Here is an 18,512-nt window from a genome sequence, read left to right as displayed (position 1 = left end):
GCAAACAAGTTACCAGTAGGTTCAGTAGATTCTCAGAAAACAAACAAGACCCAGCACCCATGACACGCACGCTCTCAAGGCTGTGCAACTGGGCAACTAGCTGAAAGGGGTGTGTTCAAAAAAATAGCAGTGTCTACCTTTGACTGTACAAACTCAAAACTATTTTGTACAAACATTTTTTTTTCTGGGATTTAGCAATCCAGTGGATCACTAAACTAATATTTAGTTGTATGACCACAGTTTTTTAAAACTGCTTGACATCTGTGGGCATGGAGTCAACCAACTTGTGGCACCTCTCAGCTGTTATTCCACTCCATGATTCTTTAACAACATTCCACAATTCATTCACATTTCTTGGTTTTGCTTCAGAAACAGCATTTTTGAAATCACCCCACAAGTTCTCAATTGGATTAAGGTCTGGAGATTGGGCTGGCCACTCCATAACATGAATTTTGTTGGTTTGGAACCAAGACTTTGCCCGTTTACTAGTGTGTTTTGGGTCATTGTCTTGTTGAAACAACCATTTCAAGGGCATATCCTCTTCAGCATAGGGCAACATGACCTCTTCAAGTATTTTAACATATGCAAACTGATCCATGATCCCTGGTATGCGATAAATAGGCCCAACACCATAGTAGGAGAAACATGCCCATATCATGATGCTTGCACCTCCATGCTTCACTGTCTTCACTGTGTACTGTGGCTTGAATTCAGAGTTTGGGGGTCGTCTCACAAACTGCCTGTGGCCCTTGGACCCAAAAAGAACAATTTTACTCTCATCAGTCCACAAAATGTTCCTCCATTTTTCTTTAGGCCAGTTGATGTGTTCTTTGGCAAATTGTAACCTCTTCTGCACATGCCTTTTTTTAACAGAGGGACTTTGCGGGGGATTCTTGAAAATAGATTAACTTCACACAGACGTCTTCTAACTGTCACAGTACTTACAGGTAACTCCAGACTGTCTTTGATCATCCTGGAGGTGATCATTGGCTGAGCCTTTGCCATTCTGGTTATTCTTCTATCCATTTTGATGGTTGTCTTCCGTTTTCTTCCACGTCTCTCTGGTTTTGCTCTCCATTTTAAGGCATTGGAGATCATTTTAGCTGAACAGCCTATCATTTTTTGCACCTCTTTATACGTTTTCCCCTCTCCAATCAACTTTTTAATCAAAGTACGCTGTTCTTCTGAACAATGTCTTGAACGACCCTTTTTCCTCAGCTTTCAAATGCATGTTCAACAAGTGTTGGCTTCATCCTTAAATAGGGGCCACCTGATTCACACCTGTTTATTCACAAAATTGATGACCTCAGTGATTGAAAGCCACACTGCTATTTTTTTGAACACACCCCTTTCAACTAATTCAACTAATTGCCCAATTGCACAGCCTTAAGAGCGTGCATATCATGAATGCTGGGTCTCATTTGTTTTCTGAGAATCTACTGAACCTACTGGTAACTTGTTTGCCACGTAGCAATAAAAAAATATACTAAAAACCTTGATTGTTCTGGTTGGTCGCATTGCACTGCTATTGTTTTGAACAAGACTGTATGTTATTTACCAGCAACATTTTGTTCAAAGTTAAATAAACATTAAACATTTACACGCCTTTGTCTTTACAGAGTAAAACTAAAATAACAGCATCAAGCAAAGCATTCTGGAAACAAAATCTGAAGCAAAAAACAGAAAAAGGTTGATGAGGATTACCAAACGGTAATCGAGTGGTGTCTAATTTTTTAGATGAACGATCTGTCGTACCCCTTTCCCCTTTACTCGGTTTTGATGGGCAAGGGGAAGACGAAGACAAAGGGGAAGGATTAAGACAGAGAAATGAGATTGGCCCTTAATTTTAATTTTTGCGTAAAATATCCCATTTAATATGCTTTAATATTCAGTGCAAGGGTCATGTCCTGAAAAGACAAGATTTTTAACCAAAAGCAGAAGCTTCACCTTTTGCATTCTGTTAATGAGGCCTATCAAAAGGATTGGGGAAAAACCAAACAAAATGCAAACAATGAGCACCCTTCTGTTAACAAAATATCAAAATCCAGTACACATAAATTGATCCAAATACGAATTTATTTATGAATGTTTTCATTTGGTGAATGGATCAAACGTTCTTAAGCATTCTTGCAATTTTCTGTTTGGTATATGCTGTGAATGACAAATATATCCGGTAAACACTATACGCCTGTGCTTTGTCTTTTGATCACGGACACAGATGAGCTGAGGGGAGGAGACGGGTGAGATGGAGGTTAAACCTAGAGATGAATCCATCATAATCCATTTCTCATTTCCAGACAGAAGACTGCAAACATGAGGGACATCAACAGGTTTAAATCCTTTACCGTATTTTATATTCTATTATTTTTATATCAAAGTAAAAGTAATATATAAATCAATCTAGTAGTAATAAATGCTATATTAATTTACAAAACAGAATTAAAAAATCTTTTATTATTTCTACCTGTTAAATATTGTTATCGATTGTTTGTGTCTAAAAGTTGTGTCCAGTGATTTATGTTTGGACTTACATGATTGTTTTGTCTTTCTGTTATTGTATTATATTCACTGTAACAATCTTACACAATTATTTACTAAAATTAACTATTTTTAAATACCGTTTTAATTGCAGATCAGCAGTAATGCTCTTTTCTACACTCATTTTGTTTCAGTGTAAGAGAAAACAGCACACACAGTACATACACTTATACATCATTTAATCAGAAATAGCTTCTCATTACTGTTTCTCTGTTTTTGTGATACGCAGTTCTGGGAGAAACTTTGAGTAAACCTGCTTCGGTCAGATTAGTTAATGGAGCCAACGCCTGTTCTGGCAGACTGGAGATTCTTTATAATGGAACATGGGGACCAGTGTGTGCTGCTCAATGGGATTCAACAGATGCGACTGTGTTGTGTAGAGAACTTGGATGTGGGTGGGCTAGGAAAGCCAAAATAGAAGAAATAGATATGAACCAACAAGCCTGGACGACTGATGTCCTCTGTACTGGATATGAATCTACACTGATGGACTGTAAAAAAGACATTTGGGGATCATATTCGTGTGGTGGAACGTATGCTGGAGCTATCTGTGACTGTGAGTATGGTTAAACCATTTTATCACATAAGTAAACACTTAACAGCATAACCATGTGAATTCAGCATAGTGTCCTACAGAGTTAAACTTGTCTCATTTTTGTTTCCTATCAGCCTATATTTATATTAGAAATGGCTTTAATCTTTGCTCTGGAGGAGTGGAGGTATTTAAAAATAATTCATGGGGTGCAGTGTGTGATAATGACTGGGATCTGTCAGATGCTGCAGTGGTGTGTAGACATCTGGGCTGTGGAGATGTTATAGAGGCAAAGGGTGGTGCTTATTTTGGAGAAGGTTCCAAAAAAATATGGTTTGATAATGTAAACTGTGATGGTGATGAATCAACCCTGAGGACCTGTAATATATCCAGTCCATTGGGTTCGTCTCTCTGTAACCATACAATGGATATTGGAGTTATCTGTCAGTGTAAGTTTCAATATCTCATTTGTTTTTGAACATATTAAAATTGTTATAATATATATACAGCTGCTGAAAATATTAAGAGACCATTCCAGTTTTGCCTAATTATCATTTCTAAATATATTACAACAATTTCTGTCTAGTGTCCAACAAAAGCAAACCTCATGAGCAACATAAAGTCACCTAACAGCAATGTAATAGACTGAGTGGCTACAAAGACGCATTAAACATGTGATAAAAAATCTGGGCTTTTCCATAAAATTTTCTTAAAATACATGTTAAAACATTAGCATTTTGTCACTGAGAAATGAATTTTCTTTTTTTGAATAATGTTTTGTTATTTGGACCATATTTCTCCATTTCAATTTTCAGTAATAAATGGACATATAAATATTTTTTATTATAGGGCTTATTCGCAAACACCGGAAGTCGCTAACCGCGGCCATCTTGTTGACATGACATCTGTCCTGCCCCTAGCCGCACGTAGATTTGAGTCGAGGGGAGCAGTAGCCTAATGGCTTCATCTCGTCTGTATTAAGAGAAGATGAGCTTGATTATTGTGGAACCATATCAAATAGACCCAATAGCCTTAAGTAAAGATCCGGCCTTATTGCCAGCCGTAACTTATCCGGATATTTATAACTATATCGTTCATACAGTATCCGCATTCATCGTACAAGCACTGAAGGGCCATTCACATTATAACGATAACTATAACGATAACTATATCATCGTCCACATCACCAAACAATAAGTTTATGCTTTAATTCGCTCACAGCACTCGCGCAAATCACTTGCCTTTAATATTGCTTGTAATAAAAACTTTTGCAGATGTCCTCAACACGCTGCGTTTTGCGTAACTCTAAACAGTGAATCTAATAGTTTGTGTAATCTCTTACCTTTTGGCATAACAGTTAGTTAATGTAATAGATTAAAAAGCATTACGTAGTCAATTTTCACAGCAACTGCAGGTAATGTTATGTTATAGACCTCAGCAATGAGCTCACTGTCATTTTAAGTGCTTGTGCACTTGAAGTTCAAATAGATTTTAATGCTATCAATGGTTTATTCTTCATCAGGTGGGAAAAATCGCTCAGAAAGTGATCCCAATGATGTCGTTCATTGGATCTGTATCGTTATAGTTTTGGTGGGAGCTCCGCTATTCTTTTTAACTCATTCACCGCCAGCCTTTTTGAGAAAAGTTGCCCACCTGCATTTTTGTGATTTTAACAAAATTTTCACAAAATTCCTTGCAGGAAAAATTATTTTCTATAAATATATAAACATACAAATTATATCAAATTAAAGAACACACCCTCTGCTTTCAAACAAACAATAAACAAACAAACAAACAAACAAAATGGGGAAAAAACGTTATAAATATTATATATTTACTTTTTCTACTTAATTTAACCACTGAAATATGGATATTTCTCTTCAAAAATACAACATTTTGAGCAAAAAGCTTAAAAAATTGCGTTTTTGTAAAGAAATTTATGTTAGAGATCAGACTCAGAATGACTATCAAACATAAAGGCAGTAAAAAATAATTCATTAAATCTTTTTAACTTCCGTTTTTGATAAATTTGATATTACACTTTCACTTTGAAATTCGTCCAGAAAAGCATATTTATTAGTTTAATATGAACTCATAAATACGAGATAACTCGTCAATGGCGGTGAATGAGTTAATATAAAACGATTTTCAAAACTATATTTTTTATAGTTATCGTTATAATGTGAACGGCACTTAATTCCCTAGTATCAATGCCAGACCTATTATTATGTTCATATAGTTATTAATACTTATTTAATAACTGTCTCAATATATGGCAGGTTATTTGAAAGAGCAGTTTCAGCCACTGCTTACAGCTAACCATATGTGATCAAATTATGGGGACAGACTTTGCTGTGAGGCATATATCCCTAACGTTACCTGGGGTAAAATGATGGGGACAGACTTTGCTGTTGGGAGTCTTTCCTTCGCTGGTTCAACTCCTCTGTCTCCTTCCTTTCATGTTTTCTGACAGTCGGTATTGCATAAAAACTAATTCCAGGGTTCTTTTTGCTGTTGTTAGAACATACGTGTATTACACCACACACAATCGCGCGGTTTTAAAAAAATCACACCGATAACACCATGCATAATACCCACGCTGCCTCGCTTGTCAATTGACAGACTGACAGTTCTATGTCAACAATATGGCCGCGAACATTGATGACGTAGATCGAATAACCCCAAAACAGAAAAAGTTGAGACAAAGTCTTAAATTGAAATTAAAACTGAAAACAGTGATCTGAAAACCCTTTTTGGTGTGTATTGCACTTAGAAACTATAGACTAACCTTTGTCTGATGTTTTACAGGATTCATTTTATTGTCTTTTCAAAATAAACACATATGCATTTTGAGTCTTGCAACATCAAAAGACGTCTAGGGACAGAAGACACCAAGTGATTTAATGTTTCAGGTGGAATTTTGTCCCATTCTTCCTGTAAACATGTCTTGAGGTGTGCAACAGTTATGAGGTCTTCGTTGTCGCATTTTACGCTTCAAAATTCGCCACACATTTTCTATAGGAGACAGATCAGGACTGCAGGCAGGCCAGTCCAGCACCTGCACCCTGTTCTTTCGCGCCATGCCTTTGTAAGGCGTGCAGAATGTAGCTTTGCATTATCCTGTTGAAATATGCACGGCCGTCCCTGGAAGAGGCGTCGTCTTGAAGGCAGCATATGTTGCTCTAAAATCTTTATCTATTTCTCAGCATTAATGGTGCCATCACAGAAGTGCAAGTTACCCTTGCCAGTGGCACTGACGCAACCCCAGAACATGACAGACCCTGGTTTCTGTACTTGGATGGTCCTTTTCAACTTTGGTCCGGAGCACCCGACGTCTATTTTTCCCAAAAAAACCTAAAAAACTAATTCATTTGACCATTATACATGTTTCCACTGTGTCATGGTCTATTCTAGATGTCTCCGAGCCCAGAGACGTTGACGGCGCTTATGGACACTGTTAAGATAAGGCTTCCTTTTGGCACAGTAAAGTTTGAAGTGGCATTTGTGGATGTAGTTTCGTATTGTGCTGCTTGACAAAGGTTTGTCAAAGTAATTCTGAGCCCATGTGGTTATATCAGCTATGGAAGAATGACTATTCTTGATACAGTGCCGTTTTAGGGCACAGAGGTCACGGGAGTTCAGCTTAGGCTTGCACCCTTGGCCTTTAGGCACTGAAATTGCGACAGATTCCTTGAATCTTTTAATGATGTTGAATACCATAGAGGACGAAATATTCAAATCTCTTCCTATCTGTCTTTGAGAAATACTTTTTTTTTAACTTTTCAATAATTTTCTCACGTGTCTCTTGGCAAACTGGTGATCCCCGGCCCATCTTTGCTGCTAAAGGACTAGACCTTTCCTGGGTGCTGGTTTTATACCAAATCATGACTACAATCACCTGTTGACATCACCTATTTCAAATCACATCGTTAATAAATTGTTTTACCTCATTATAGCTCAAAATCTTCCCTCCGTCCCAACTTTTTTTGAAAGGTGTTGCAGGCATCACATTACAAATGTACATTTTCCATGAAATAGTATTTTTTTTTCATTTTCAACATTTAATATGTTGTCTGTACCCGTCTGGCAACTTAATATGAGTTTTGCAGATTATTACATTTTGGTTTTATTTACATTTTACACAATGTCCCAACTTTTTCTGTTTTGGGGTTGTATAAATATATAATATAAATGAAATATAATTTTTATAAGGAACTTGGCAGATATGTTGTTGGTAGTTATAATTTTACTTAAACATATTCCTAAAAATAATAAATTTAGAACAACTGAAAACAATCTGGAAGTGGTGTATGTTTTACTGCTTGACATGCCCTTTACTTTTTTATTCGTACTGCCATCCATTAGCTGTTGTCAGATTGGTAGACGGCATCAACTTTTGTTCTGGACAAGTGGAGATTTTTCATAATGGAATCTGGGGAACGGTGTGCAATGATGGCTGGGGAATTCAAGATGTTCAAGTGGTCTGTAGAGAGCTCGGCTGTGGGATTCCTCAACTAGGAGCATTTCAAATTCATTATGGACAGACTTCAAAACAAATATGGATGAATAATGTAAATTGTTCAGGACAAGAGACATATTTGAGGAACTGTAATTTTGATGGATGGGGTAAAAGTTTGTGTAATTCTTCAGAGAACGCTGGAGCCATCTGTACATGTGAGTTACAAAACTTTTGCTTTGAGCAAAAATAAAGATAAAAACATGTTTTAAATTGGCTTATTTTTGTCTGTGCGGTTATTAGACCCTGTGAGGCTGGTGAATGGCTTTGACTCTTGTTCCGGACGAGTGGAGGTTTATCATAATGGTCAATGGGGAACAGTGTGTGATAATGGCTGGGATCTATCAGATGCTGCAGTGGTGTGTAGAGAGCTGCGCTGTGGCCCTTTTCAAGAGACAGTGGGTGGGGCTTATTTTGGGCGGGGATCAGGACCAGTATGGATGAGTGGTGTTGACTGTGTTGGATCTGAATCTACACTGATTAAATGTAACTCCACTGGTTGGCGCTCAAATGGCTGTGAGCATCAGCGGGATGCTGGAGTCATTTGCAAAGGTGAGATTTCACATCTAAAAAAAATGTTTTAACCTAAAGATGGGTCAAATATAGACAAATATAACTGTTGCGTTTGTCAATAAATAGTATTTATAGTTTTTGGGTTAAAACAACCTAACAGTTGGGTTTGTCCATATTTGACCTAACTATGGGTTTAAACAAACCAACATATTTAGAATGTACATGTGGATATCTTTAATGGTCTTTAATGGTGTGTTGTATGTATAAGGTGATGGTAAAGTACTCTTGAGGATTGAGGTAAAGGCTGGAGTCAACGCAAATGATGCTTCAATGAAGAACGCACTGTTGGAGGAGGTGAGATGTAATGTGAGCTGTAGACTTTGTGCTTCCATCTGATGAATGTTTATAAAATTCTCGGCTCTGTGTTTTCATTCATTTGAATTCCTTAGATATGGAAGAAGATGAAAGTAAATGAGACCTTCTCACTGAAATGGAAAACTCAATCCAATGGAAAAGTTTTTCAGGAAGTCCCACAGAACCAAACTATTGTACAACCGTGCAACTGACATGCATTAAAATGTTTCATTAATTACAAATGTCTTATTTACCTTTTTTGGAAAATAGGGAAACAAATCATAAGAAAATGTTTGTTAAAGGGTGACATTTATACTGCATGTAGCGTTTTATCTTTCATTCTGATTTATAAGTCAGACTTTAAAGGAACACGCCCACATTTTGGGAATTTAGCTTATTCACCGTATCCCCCAGAGTTAGATAAGTCCATACATACCTCTCTCATCTCCGTGCGTGCTGTAACTCTGTCTGACGCAGCCCAGCTAGCTTAGCTTAGCACAAAGACTGGAAATGCATGGCTCCAGCTAGTATACTGCTCCCAATAAGTGACAAAATAACGCGATCATTTTCCTATTTATGTGTTGTGATTTGTATAGTCAAACCGTGTACAAATAACAAGGTGATATGAGACACAGCGGAGTGATCTGCTCGCAGCACACGAGAAGCCCCTGGTGAGGAGCAGAGAGTTCGGTCAGAGTTGTGCAAATCACTCCGCCCATGCGGCAGTGCTTCGTCTTCAGAGAATATAGTTCTCAGTATGTATACTGTTAAAAGATCGCTGTGTCTCATATCACCTTGTTATTTGTACACGGTTTGACTATACAAATCACAACACATAAATAGGAAAATGATCGCGTTATTTTGTCACTTATTGGGAGCAGTATACTAGCTGGAGCCATGCATTTCCAGTCTTTGTGCTAAGCTAAGCTAGCGGGGGCTGCGTCAGACAGAGTTACAGCACGCACAGAGATGAGAGAGGTATGTATGGACTTATCTAACTCTGGGGGATACGGTGAATAAGCTAAATTCCCAAAATGTGGGCGTGTTCCTTTAACAAATCTATACTGTAATGTTCACCCTAGCTCTATACACTAGTGACTTTCATGGTCTTCATATGTTTAGAGTCTTGATCGATGTTTTGTACTTTTGCATCTTGTAATGCAAGGTTTATTGCACAGCTTCTACACATCAACATCATCAACTATGTAAGAGGAATATCAAGACTGTCAAACTTTAAATATCTGATGTAGTTTTGTAGTCAAAATCAAGGTTAAAATCAAATAGTTTAAATGACATCATCATTCAGCAGAGAATCACTGTAGAAACTCATTGTATTTTGAAAAACCTTTAAAGCATTATTTGAAACAACAATGGCATAAAAAGTGACAAACTGCAAAGCAAATTGTCTTGTTTCTGTTGTTTAATATTAAATTGGTCAGCTAAAGGTGTCGTGTGTAAATTTTAGCGGCATCTAGTGGTGAGGTTGCGAATTGCACCCAACGGCTAAGTCCACTGCTCACCTCTCGCTTTTGAAACACATAGAGAAGCTACGGTAGCCGCCACCGGACAAACATGTCACTGTCGGAGACAACTTAGTAAAAAAGTTTGGGCTTCTGTAGAAACATGGCGGCACAAAATTGTGTCTCCTATTGCCGTCAGACGCAAGTCATCTGCCATGTTGGAAGGGTAAAAGCTGTCGTGTAAACCTAAACATAATAATTTCTAAATTTACAAATACAACAAAATAGTATTCGCTATCAAACATTGCACATATTTTAGTAAGGAGTTAAAACACATAACAACACAAACCAAAAAATTATCACCTGTAAAGGTTATCCCATTTTTTTTCTGTAATTTTAATAAAAAATTTTACTGGAGTGACAACAAATTTTACTAGTCCAAGATTGTGGACACGTCAGTGTGTCTAGAACAGCCGATGTATACATTTCCATGGAGGAAGAGGCTTAAATGAAGCACATTTGAGGATAGATATAACTATTGCAAGATCTGCAAGATCAACAAAGTAAATGCCCACAAGAAGTGCGTGATGTGAACTCCCTGAAGAAATTTCATAATTCAGAGTTTCTGTCATTCATTTAGATGTTAAAGTCATTCATTAAGATGTTAAAGTCATTCATTAAGATGTTAAAGTCCTGTCATGATACAAAAAGGATGGCACTCTTACGAACTCAAATATAAGCTTTCTTAAGAACTCCGGCAGATAGCAGTTCACCTCGTGTCATGTCTATCACATACAGCGTGACCCGGATGGTTGCCTAGCAACCCTTGACCCGAGCACTTAACAGTTCCACTGCTTCTTATTTGTTTTGTTTTCAGTATATTTAGTGTTGTTTTTGTTTTGACATAAGAAAGCAGGTAAGTTACAAATAAACATATATAGAACAATATTAACTGTCTGCAACTGCATTAGCATAAATTGTCAACAACAACATTACAACTTTCGTTATTCGTTTTCCTGTTACCCCTCACTGAGAATTATGAAAAGTAACATGCATAGATGCCATAAAAGTACAATCATATACTAGTACGACAGGAAAGTACACTTATCCCAAAACATAATCCTTGAACTTCACTGGCTGTTTTAATTCCCGACCAACAAGAGTTCTTTTACAGGTCAACTTGTGTGGATGTGATTTAAGAGGAGTTGGGGTATCCCGCCCATTTGTCTCAGTCTTGTGGGAGGGAGTATCAGTTATTTCAATGCTCTCAGGTACAATGTCACTTTCCGGTGTGCCAGCTGTTTCAGGGACACTCTGAATGTGTCTCCTGTTCCGACGGGAAATAGCACCTCCATCAGTCTGAACAATGTACGACCTGGGTTCTGGAGCTTTCTCAACAAGTGTTGCTGGTGTTTTCCACCCTTTCGCTCCATCCAACTTGACTTTGACACTTTGACCTGGATGTAAATCTGGTAAACTGCGTGCTGAATGTCGTCGGTTGTAAAAGTATTGATAGGCCTGTTTAGTTTGTTTGTCCCTCCTTTTGACTTCCTCATAGTCGATTGGACTTGGCAGCAGCTGTTTTAGCATTGGAACAGTCGTTCTGATCTGACGTCCGATCATAAGTTGAGCTGGACTCATCCCTGTGGCGTTAAGAGGTGTAGAACGGTAGCTCATCAGTGCTAGCTGTGGATCAGGCTGTCTTAACACCTGTTTTGCAATGGCAACACTTCTCTCTGCCGCACCATTAGCTTGCGGATAATGTGGGCTAGAAGTAGTGTGAGTAAAATCATAGATCTTGGCAAACTCCACAAACTCAGAGGCCGTGAACTGTGTAGCGTTGTCTGACACAAGTTCATATGGGATCCCCCATCGAACAAACATGTTTTTCAGGTGCATTATCACTTGCTGGCTTGTAATAGCATGCAGATGTGCAATCTCAATGTCACGAGAAAAATAGTCCACAACTACCAGGTATTTCTTACCATCCAGTTCACAGATGTCCGCTGCAATCTTTTGCCAAGGACCATCAGGGAGGGAGGTGACCATTAGGGGTTCTCTCTTTTGTGCAGGCCTGTTGATTTGACAAAACTCACATGTCATCACTGTTTTTATGATATTTCTGCCTATACCCGGCCACCATACTGACATATTGGCTCTTTCTCTGCATTTAGTAAGACCTTGGTGGCCTGTATGAAGCTGCCGTAACACATCTTGTCTCAGTGAGCCCGGAATCACTATCCTGTCCTCATACAGCAAAAGTCCCTCAACTTCAGAGAGGTGAGCTCTAACTGTGTGAAACCCATGAAGTGTGTGTGTCAGTTGACTTGGCCAGCCTTCATGAATGTACTTACTAACCAGCTGAAGATCTGCATCCTGTTGAGTGGCAATTCTTACCGCATTCAACTTATCGTCAGTTACAGGCCTGGTAGACAGTACTGCTTGTATAAACACTTTGACATCACCCTCTGTATCGGACTCGCCTTGATGTGTTATGGGATTCCTGGACAGGGTATCTGCCACTATAAGTTGTTTACCTGGCACATGCACTGCTCGGACATTGAATCTCATCAGGCGCATTAATAGTCTCTGACATCTTAGAGGAGCTTTATCAATGTCGTAAGTGTTTATTAAGGGGACCAACGGCTTGTGGTCTGTCTGAAGCTCGAATCTGGCCATACCTTGCAGGTACCGTGAGAAGCGTTCACATGCCCATACTCCTGCTAGGCATTCCTTCTCTATTTGTGAGTAGCGCCGCTCCGTCTCTGTTAAGGTCCGTGAACAAAAAGCAACAGGACTGAATCCATTCTCCTGCTCCTGAAGCAGGGCGGCTCCAAGGCCATAGCTACTTGCATCCGCGCTGACCACAGTGGTCTTGTTGGCATCATAGAATGCTAGAACCCGTGCTGTAGTCAACATGTTCTTGACCTCATTAAATGCCAGCGTCTGTTCCTCACCCCAGACCCAATCAGTCTCGCGCTTCAGCAGCGCGGTCATTGGATGAAGAACTGATGAAAGCCCAGGGAGGAATTTACCCAGGTAATTAATCATCCCCAATACCTGTCGCAGTTCCGTCAGATTCTTTGGGCAGGGGAGCTCAGTTATAGCCCTTACTTTATTTGTGTCTGGTCGGATTCCATCCTTTCCAATGATGTGTCCAAAATATTGGATCTCAGCTTTACCAAAATGACACTTGTCTCTGTTTAATTTTAAACCAGATTCTCTGATAGTCTTTAAAACAACCTCGAGATTGCGATCATGTTCGTCCTTGTTCCTGCCGAACACAAGTATGTCGTCCATCACTGCTACCGTGCCAATATGATCTTTGAGAAGAGTGCTCATTTCTCTCTAAAATATCTCGGGAGCTGAAGTAATCCCGAAAGGTAATCTTTGAAAACAGAAGCGGCCAACTGGTGTGATGAAAGTGGTAAGTTTTCTGCAGCTTTCGTCCAATGGTATCTGCCAGAAGTGACTCGACGCGTCTAACGTGGAGAATACAGTTGCACCAGACAGCTGTGGTGCAATGTCCTCAAGAGTAGGCAGAATAAATCTCTCACGCTTTACTGCTTCATTTAGTTTCTTTAGATCAACACAAATTCTCACCTTTCCATTCTTCTTAATCACAGGCACAATAGGAGCACACCAGTCTGTTGCTTCAGTGGCCTCTGATATTATCCCTGACTTAAGCATCCGCTGCAATTCTTCTTTCACTTTTGGCAACAATGGAAAGGGAATTCGCCGAGGTGCAGAGAGGCTGTATGGTTTGGCATCCTGTCTGAGCTCAATTTTGATTGGTTCACAATTTAAAACTCCAAACTCTCCAAAAACATCATCATCAGTAGTAATGCCATCTACTCTACTCACTAGGTTCATTTCACAGGCAGTTTTACGGCTAAGAAGGTTATTGGTGTATGGGCCTTTAAGAACATACGTCCAAAAACTAATGCTTTGACCTTTTCTTTCCGTGCATGCCACAAATTTACCTATGCAGTCCAGTTTGCCACCCGGACTCCTGATGTCTGCTGATGTTTTGGTAAGTTGAGGGCGGCGAGGTAGTTTTAAGAATGTTTGCTCAGACATTACCGTGATATCAGCTCCAGTATCAATTTTTGAACTTTACCGTTGTGCCATTCATAGGTAGTTTCACATGCCACTCGTCCTCATTACCAGTATCAGAAACTGATCCCAGAAACCATGTTTCGTTTGCTTCAGCCACCTGTCTGTCGCTGGTTACTTCCTTTACAGTCTTTGTTTTACACGCAATTTCAAAATGTCCCGTTTTGTTACACTTACGGCATCGTTTGCCTCGTGCCGGACATGCCCAGCGGTCATGTATGCGTGCACATCGTGAACAGGTTTCATTATTACTTCCATCTCTTTGTTTGGTATTTGGATTACTTCCTTTATGTTTGTTGAATTGTTTTGAGTGCTTAAACTTACGTCGCACTTCGTTGACATCACTTGCACTTCTCATATCAGCACTTTGCATTTTAATGAGTTCTGACTGGCGAGCAATCTGTATCGCTTTCTCGAGCGTCAAATCTGGCTCGAGTTGCAGCTTTTCAGATACGTTGCTATCCGCTATTCCAATCACGATGCGATCGCGAATCTGCTCATCTCTTGTAGCCCCGAAGTCACAAAACTCTGCCAGCTCGTATAAACTCCTGACAAATGCTTCTACACTTTCGCCGCTTTTCTGGTCTCTCTTGTGAAAGCATGCGCGGTCGTGAATCAAGTTGCGTTTGGGCACAAAATGTTCATCAAACTTTTTAAGCATTGCATTGTAATAATCATTTTCTTCCTCCGCGGAAAATGTAAACGTGCTGAATATAGGTTCTGCCTGTTTGCCCATAGCATAAAGTAATGAGTTCACATGGACATCGTCATCTTCCTTGTCGAGTTTAGTTGCAATCCTGAACCGTGCAAAACGCTGTCTCCATGCCGGCCAACTTGCTGGCTGTGCAAAATCAAAGGATTCAGGAGCGTGAAACTTCGACATTGTCCTTCCGTTTTCTTTCACAGATTAGAGGAGTACGCGACGAACGTAAACTTCTGACACCATGTCATGATACAAAAGGGATGGCACTCTTACGAACTCAAATATAAGCTTTATTAAGAACTCCGGCAGATAGCAGTTCACCTCGTGTCATGTCTATCACATACAGCGTGACCCGGATGGTTGCCTAGCAACCCTTGACCCGAGCACTTAACAGCCAATAATAAACCATTACGTCACAAGTCCCATTGAAGATTGAGGTGAAGCACATTTGGGGATAGATATAACTATTGCAAGATCTGCAAGATCAACAAAGTAAATGCCCACAACAAGTGCGTGTGATGTGAACTCCCTGATGAAATTCCGCCATTCAGAGTTTCTGTCATTCGTTAAGATGTCCCATTGAAGATTGAGGTGAAGACTGCAGTCGATCCAAATGATGCTGGAACCATAAACTAAGGCAGGGGTGGGCAACTCCTGGTCCCGGGGGCCAGTGTCCCTGCAGAGTTTAGCTCCAACCCTAATCAAACACAGCTGAAAAATCTAATTGAAGTCTTCAGGACTGTTCGGAAATGACATTCAGATGTGTTTGATTAAGGTTGAAGCTAAACTCTGCAGGACTGTGGCCCTCGATGCCCACCCCTGAACTAAGGAGAGGTGGGGGCTTTTTGCTGTTTGTCTCACAAAAACCATTTCCATGTTTTTTGCTGCCATCTATAGACTGTCCCTGATACTGTTTGTTTATGAAAGTGATGTATTTGCCAATTTTTGGTTACTCATACTTGGAATGTGACCTCTGCATTTAACCCATCCAGTGAATAGTGAACACCACAGTGCAAGTCGTGAACACACAAACACCCAGAGCAGTGGGCAGCTATCACCGCAGCATCCAGGGAGCAATTGGGGTTAAGGTGGAAATGAAACAACAATGAATTTCTGCAACATCTGGAAAACTCACCCTAGAGCCTAAAATGGTTGGCTGGTTTTGCTGGCCTCAGAGTCTGGTTTTAGCTGGTTAAGCTGGTGTAGCAGGCTGGTTTTGTAGGGGTTTGACATCAAAATTGACCAAATCAGATGTCAAAGATTGAAATCAATGTGAAATCAAACTTTAATCCAGATTTCTTATCATTAGATTCACATTTGTTTTAAAATATTGACAGGTTCTTAGACAAGAAATACATGTTCTTGCAGAATCTGCAAAATGCAACACAGCAGGTACAATTTGTGTCCTTTTCAGGCATTTTAGCCGTTTTCAGGAATAAAAGGGTTAAGATTAAAGGACAAGTTCAGTATTTTACACTTAAAGCCTTGTTTATGATGAAATAGAACGGTTTTGACTGAAATTTGGACATATGATGGGTGTTTGTTGTATGACCCCCCCCCCCCCACCTCTACAATGGCTGCATAGATGCACTGGAACAATCCTTCCTAAAATGCATTAAACTTTCATTTACAAAGACGTGAAACTCACCGAGTGGTCAGGGGTGTTCACTGATATGCTCACACAAAAATCGCTGCAAAAGATGCTTTCCAACAGGTTTTATCCAACTCCATTGACTTGTATTAGATGTGCTGTGAGGTACGGTATTACTCCGCCGCCGGGATGGTTGTTTGTATTCTTGCAATTGGCAAAGGTGGATTATCGCCACCAACTGGGCTGGAGTGTCTATTATTCAAGCTCTCAGCGGAAGATTGTACGGGTGTGAGGCGTTTGGAAAAATAGGTCCACAAGTTTACAACAAATGCTAAAACACCTGTTGGAAAGCACCTTTTGCAGCGATTTTTGTGTGAGCATATCAGTGAACACCCCTGACCACTCGGTGAGTTTCACGTCTTTGTAAATGAAAGTTTAATGCATTGTTCCAGTGCACCTATACATCTATACACCCCCTATACAGAAATAAGTTTGCCCGGGCTTTCGGAGCGTTCGACTCACATGGCGGATCGATTGCTGGTTTGACTCCCGCTCAGAGCGTTTTCCAGCTGTTAGTAATTTCACAATAAATGTACTATAAAGTAAAATGTTAGCTAATATTATCACTAATACTCATGTGTTTTGTGACACAATAACTGAAGTAAGCCATTAAACTCTATTATTTTAGGAGTATCAAATTCCTTATTAAACTTATCTTTGTGAAGTAAACATTTTAATTGTTTTCCCTCTGAGTTTTGCCGGCGTCCGATCATAGCAACCGTTTCGCTCCCTCATTGGTTAGCTGTTGGAAATGTCAGGACACTACAAGGATTCTGGGTAATAGCCCATAGCATATGTAAACATAATTATGTGCCCCATACGTGAGAAACACAATGTATTAAGTTAAAACTTATGGTAAAACTTACAAAAAATACTTGTGTGCGTCTTGAGACAAAACAAAGCCCAGACAAGTTGATTCAACTTAAAAAACATAGGGTAACTCGCTGCCCTAAAAAAAAAAAATCAATTTTGCCTTGTTAAATGAACAAATACTTTTAAGTTAAATCTACTTAAGATTGAGGAACAGGCAATTAAAATTTTTCGTTCACTGAACGTAAAATGTCTCGTTCGAGCAATATATCCTTGTTGGATTAACAAAACATTTATTTCACACGTCTTATTTTAACATAGTTTTATAAAACTTGTAATGTTAAGAGAACAATGCAATCTTTGACTCTCAAAAAGAGGCCACCTTGCAAAGTATAGGTAACATAAAATAAAGCAAAGGTTTCAAATACACACATAGACCTCAACACACAAGTCTCAGTCACACTTTATTTTACGGTATCACTGTTACAGTGAAATTATACATTTAAAGGCGGAGTCCATGATGTTTGAAAGCCAATGTTGATATTTGAAATCACCTAAACAAACACGCCCCTACCCCAATAGAATCTGGACCTTCTGTTGATAGACCCGCCCCACACATACGCAACCCGGCATTTGATTTGATTTGATTGGCTATAAGTGTGTTTTGGTAGTCGGCCCGTCTAATTTTCCAAAGCGGTTTTCAAACATCGTGGACTCCGCCTTTAAGTACTAAGTAACAATCATTAACAACATGTACTTACTATAGGGTTGGGGTTATGATTATGGTATGGTTTAGGACTAGTTGCATGTAATTATGCATAATTAACTGTTTTTACAATAATTACATGTAGCATGTGTAACAAAGACACCGTAAAATAAAGTGTTACCTAAGTCGCAATATAAAGATAACAAAGAGCAAAGCAACACTCGTTAATTTGTACTAAGTTAATGTATGCATGATGCAATGCATGGTGGGTAAACTTTTAAAATCCAGAGTTTTAAATAAGCTAAAATAAATTGATTCAACTCAAAATGGCTTGTTCAATGAGATAAATCATGCACTTCATACATTAAACTAAAACACTGGAGAAATGGAGGACATTTTTCAAGGTTTAAGTTAAGTGTTCCTTTTTTATTTGGATTAAAACAAAATGAGGTTAACAGTGTGGCACTGATATTAAGGCAGCTCAAACATGCATTTTAGTCTGGGACTATAAGCCCTGTCTGGGAAACCACCCAGATATAATATCATAGGTCAACTGTTTCAACAAACGTGCTGCCATACACTGCCACCTGCTAAATTTCAAGAGAACAGCCCT

The 18,512-nt window shown here is 39.3% G+C and overlaps 1 protein-coding gene across 1 annotated transcript; it reads left to right on the top strand.

Annotated features, from left to right (window-relative positions):
- The first annotated feature begins 2,635 nt into the window (after positions 1–2,635).
- LOC129431826 (scavenger receptor cysteine-rich type 1 protein M130) lies at positions 2,636–8,811 on the top strand. Its single transcript, XM_073858521.1, has 4 exons — positions 2,636–2,673; positions 2,768–3,094; positions 8,368–8,453; positions 8,549–8,811. Exons 1-4 carry the CDS (start codon positions 2,643–2,645, stop codon positions 8,663–8,665), a joined length of 561 nt encoding a protein of 186 aa, XP_073714622.1. The 5' UTR covers positions 2,636–2,642; the 3' UTR covers positions 8,666–8,811.
- The last annotated feature ends 9,701 nt before the right edge of the window (positions 8,812–18,512 follow it).

The sequence above is a fragment of the Misgurnus anguillicaudatus genome, chromosome 1, assembly GCF_027580225.2.
Source record: "Misgurnus anguillicaudatus chromosome 1, ASM2758022v2, whole genome shotgun sequence".
Lineage (NCBI taxonomy): Eukaryota > Metazoa > Chordata > Actinopteri > Cypriniformes > Cobitidae > Misgurnus > Misgurnus anguillicaudatus.
This window is presented reverse-complemented; position numbering and strand designations above follow the sequence as displayed.